Raw genomic sequence first — 5,000 nt, forward strand, 5'->3', positions numbered from 1 at the left:
AAGAATTACGCACCGCTTGTTAATTGACGATCTATTGAACACACAGCGCCAGAATAACCACTGACTGCTTTTCATCTGTAGCAGTTCTGCTGGGCAGGTTGATGTTTAAAAAGAGACTCGAAAACAGCGCTGCACTTGTGCGCTCTGGTCCACGTTCATTAACCAGGCGGTTAGTTAGTTGCCGGAGCGGAGCTGTCTGTGCGCGCGACCACTGGGACACGTCGCTCTACAGTAGGAAGCACTCGCACGACACTCCACTACCTGTGACTGGCTGGCTGCCGCTCTTGTGCAAACAAAGCCATCACAAACCTGACGGCGCTGAAGCGAGCAAACATCCGCTTTCTGCCTGGCGCTGCTGTCAAGGAGGAGAGAACCGCCACCGTCTCAAAGTGGATATTTTTGACTCCTTACATGTCATGGTTTACGCGTGAAAATCATGACACAGTATCACGGGAAGACTTGCAGTGATTAGTTTTAAACCAAACACACACAGGGAATCAGATAGTCGTTGGTTTATGTTGCTTACCAACAGAAGCTAAATGATTCGGTCAGTGGGTTTGTTGTGAGAAAAGACAACTTTGCTGATAAAACGCCTCAGCGCGCGGAGAGACGGGAGACGCTCTGTCGCACGCGAAGATGTCTAGGAAAAAGGGCGGTAAAGGCAAACAGGGGGGCAGTACGCCCTCGTCCTCACCGGCTAGCGGGAAGGAGACGAGTGGTAAAGGTGGCGCGGGCACCGGGGCCCCGACTCAGACCAACGGGGTCGTCCATCCCAGCCGACCGTCACTCAGCACCAGCGGCGAGTTCTACGACTTGGCTTTCAAGGTAGGGACACCTCCGGGGGATGCTATGAATGCTACTCCATAAAGGATATCCTTCACTCCAATCTAGATGACCACAATGCCACATATGATATCATTCACTGCCATTTCATATTCTAAACTAGGTTCTAGATACTAAACTAGGTTTGGACTGGTAATCTGGCACAGATGGCATTTTCCCGGTGGGTCGCCAGGTGCCGATACTGTCGTTTTTGTTGTTTCTTTTTTGCCTTCAAAGACAAGCCTACAATTTGGATGGGGCAGTCCATTCGTCCATCTTTAATATAGGTAACATACTGTGCCAATCATAATATTGTAGAAAATATAGGGACTGTGTTAAGGGATGGTTTGTGCCAAAAAAAAAAAAAAAATGGGGGTGGCCATTTTTTGGGGGTCCCAGGCCAGGCCTGTGTTTAACTACCACCTGTTATAGGGAATGCCACATATCCTTAACTGATTCCCACCTAGGCTGCCACCTGTATGAGGATGTTGTATTGGAAAGGAGGGGGAATTCAGAAGTGGAACTGTTAGGCATACCTCACATTTGCTAATAAAATCATAAAATAGCCTATGCCTTTTTCTTATTCGGAGTAAGGCTTCGAAACTGTCACATTCATTTACACGATTGATATGTGTGACATTTAAAATGTCACCCTGGCCTGCTGAGCCATGGCACTGCGCGCGTGTCAGGTCAGGTGTTCCATGTTTATGTGATGTTAACAGATGGCACTTTTACCACAAATGAAATGCCGACTCCTCTCCTCTGCTGTGGTCTCTGAGTCCCATGTGTCTTGCTGACCTGGTCCTTTAACTCTAAGGACAGCTCCCGACTCCATCGCTCGGAGCACCAATGCTCCCGATATCCAATTGATCCATCAGCTTTTAAATGTCATAAAACAGCACCGTAGCGCGTGTAACAGCTGTGTCAACAGTGAGATGTCGAGGGAGGCTGCAGGGCAGCCAGGCAGCCAGCCTTTCAGCACTCCACTGAGCAAACAGCAGTTCGAGCTCAGCCGGAAGTGAGTGGTCCTGGGTCCTTACTCCCCGTAGACATACAGTAAATAGAGGAGTGTATGGAGGAGTATGTAGTAAATAGAGGAGTACAGTATGTCTATGCTGTGGGAGAGACAGAGAGAGAGAGAGAGAGAGAGAGAGAGAGAGAGAGAGAGAGAGAGATGGAAAACTGTGAGAGTTTTGCACGCTCCATGTTACAATGTTACACATGGTGAGCTGTTTCCTCACTCAAGTTTAAATACTATTAATAGGCAACACTTTGTGATAAGAATTGCATAATAGTTAATATAATTAATAACATAATGGAATAGAATGAAAGTTATAGAATAGAATAGTGTAGAAAAATATTATTTCTCATCCATGATGCTCCATGTCGGTCAGAAGTGGGCACTGGTCAGTACAGATGCGGTATCATCCAGTCGCAGAGTAAGCAATGATGTATCAGACACCACATCAGAATCATATATTAAACAGGGTCATGGACTGCATCAACCTACATATATTAATTGCCCACATCATTAGCAATTCAGGGCCATAATAATGCTAGGTATTGTTATTACTGTATATTAAATGGCCACATGAGTAAAAAGGTGTGTTCATCCAGAGTGCAGGTGTGGGACAAAAAGGGTCAGACAGCTTTGAAAATAAAGTTGTCAACACACTTGATCCCGTTTCTTTTAAATAAAAAGTAAACTAGTAAAGCTTTGCACAAAAAAAGGCCTGAAGTGTGCAGATTGTCTCCTTTTTGTACGGAAATTCAAAAAAGGCTAAATGGGACATTCAAATTTATAATAATGGATAGCTCAGCCAATCAAAATACGTTCTTTCTATTCACAGGGTGATAAGGGCCATATGAGTACTACGTTTATCAGGCCCATGTAGACTCTCTCTCTGTCTCTCCTACTCTTGCTGTGTGTGTGTGTGTGTGTGTGTGTGTGTGTGTGTGTGTGTGTGTGTGTGTGTGTGTGTGTGTGTGTGTGTGTGTGTGTGTGTGTGTGTGTGTGTGTGTGTGTGTGTGTGTGTGTGTGTGTGTGTGTGTGTGTGTGTATGCACGCTGTTGGCTGTGTGGTGAGGAGAGGGCTGCGTGATTGCATTTTTCAATTAGTGTCTTCCTGCAAGGAACAGGACACACGCTAACTGTGTGGCACGACCCCTGAAGCTGTGTGTGTGTAAGACACACACACACACACACACACACACACACACACACACACACACACACACACACACACACACACACACACACACACACACACACACACAAAGCACTATTCCTGTCTGCTTCCCTGTGAAGCCCAGCATCTCCTTGGCACAGTGAATGTGTGTGTGGGCAAAAACCAATCAGGGCCTTGTGAAGGCAACAAGAAGAATAACGATATGATGATGATGAAGAAAACAAGAAATATACAGCCTCACCATCAAGACTAAAGATACCGTATCTGTAATCAAGATGAAAGATACAGTATCATCATCAAATAGATATCTTACAGTATCGGTAATCAAGATACAGTATCTAATAAAGAAGAACGATATAGTATCATCAAGGGAAAGATACAGTATCTGTAATCAATAATAATAATAATAATAACAATAATAACATGGTTTTATATGGCGCCTTTCAAGTAACCCAAGGTGGCTTTACAAAAGGAGATGGGTAGGGGAATAGAGGAATAAGAGAGGAAGGGGTAGAAGTGGGGTTGGGGGGCAGGGTGGTTAAGGACCATAAGCCTCAGTGGATAAATGTGATTTTAGGTGCTTTTTTGTACGTGGCCAGTGTGGGGGCTTGGCGGATATGGAGAGGTAGACTGTTCCAAAGGGTGGGGGCAGCTACACAGAAGGCTCTGTCACCAAAAGTCTGTAGCCTGGACCGGGAGATGACAAGCGGATCCTTGCCAGAGGACCGCAGGGCAAATCAAGCGCAGAGATACAGCATCGTCAAGGGGAAAAGATACAATATCATCATCGAATAGAAAGATACATTATCATCATCTAATAGAAAGATATAGTATCTGTAATCAAGGCTGCAAAGGGAACATGGAGGAAGTTGGAGGACAGAACAATAGTAGTAGTAGTAGTAGTGGAAGTACAGTAGTAGAGTCTCTATTGTCCCTTTATTGTCAGTATGAGACACTGATTAAGAAAACGATGAGGATGAGGAGGGTGGTGATGATTATTGTAGCTGGCCCTGATAGGCCTATATGAGAGCAGAGACCCTTTTTGTGCAAACTTTCTCCTTGACAGATTTAAGTATTTTTTCTGATACTTTTCTTTAGTTTTTTCTTTTGTTTATGTATGATTATTGGGTTGTGTATCTGTGGGCATGAGTATATTTTTCCACCTTTTTGTTCATCGTGATAATTTGAACCGTGTATGTCATGTGACCTTGAGGGAACTTATGTGACCTGGAAGCGTTAGGGTCAGGTAAAGCACTTCTGAAATGAGGTGGTAGCGTGCACTGCGTTTGCAACGCTCCAAAGATTCTACTGCTGGTACAAGGCGTACACGGTAATATTACTTTGAATTTATTTGTATTTTCTTTATACATTTTTGTATGTCTTTTTTCTTAAATATTAATGCATTGTATGTGTTTTGTTTGGTTTCTACCAGTTTTCACGGTGCTCATGACGAGCAAAGATAATAAAGAGTCATGATCATCAGTAAGAATGCGTGGACCAGGTTTATTGACACCAGCAGCAGCTACAATTATGATGATGATGATGGTGATGATGCAAATGAGGATGATGGTGATGATAATGAAAATGAGATGAGGACGACTATGATGATGAGGAGGATAATGATGAACACACACAGACAAACACACACACACACACACAGACACACATTGTCTCTCCTGTTGGGGTGTAGAACCGCTGCCTTTGAAAGGCATATTCTGTGTCTCTCTCAGGTTGACACACACACACACACCTAGACATGAACATTTAAATGCATAACCATGCCCACATCCTAGGGACTAACATGGAGCCTGCGGTCTCGTTTGTGTGTGTGTGTGTGTGTATGTGTACGTGAGGGGTGTGTGTGTGTGTTTGCAAAGGACATTTTCAGTATCTGAATACATAAGTGTCCCCTGAACTTCTGATGTTGCAGTGTTGCCTACTGTTACCCCCCCCCCACCACCACCACCACCTTCACTCTTCTCCCCTGCTC

The 5,000-nt window shown here is 44.4% G+C and overlaps 1 protein-coding gene across 1 annotated transcript in view; it reads left to right on the plus strand.

Moving 5' to 3' along the window:
- The first annotated feature begins 393 nt into the window (after positions 1-393).
- The window catches only part of LOC134459834 (ras-related protein Rab-26), a 20,634-nt gene continuing 16,027 nt past the window's right edge, over positions 394-5,000 (plus strand). Inside the window, exon 1 of the mRNA XM_063212294.1 lies at positions 394-825. Coding sequence (XP_063068364.1) covers positions 637-825 — 189 coding nt within the window. The 5' untranslated portion in view covers positions 394-636. The remainder of the gene's footprint in view (positions 826-5,000) is intronic.

Source organism: Engraulis encrasicolus, chromosome 2 (assembly GCF_034702125.1).
Source record: "Engraulis encrasicolus isolate BLACKSEA-1 chromosome 2, IST_EnEncr_1.0, whole genome shotgun sequence".
NCBI lineage: Eukaryota > Metazoa > Chordata > Actinopteri > Clupeiformes > Engraulidae > Engraulis > Engraulis encrasicolus.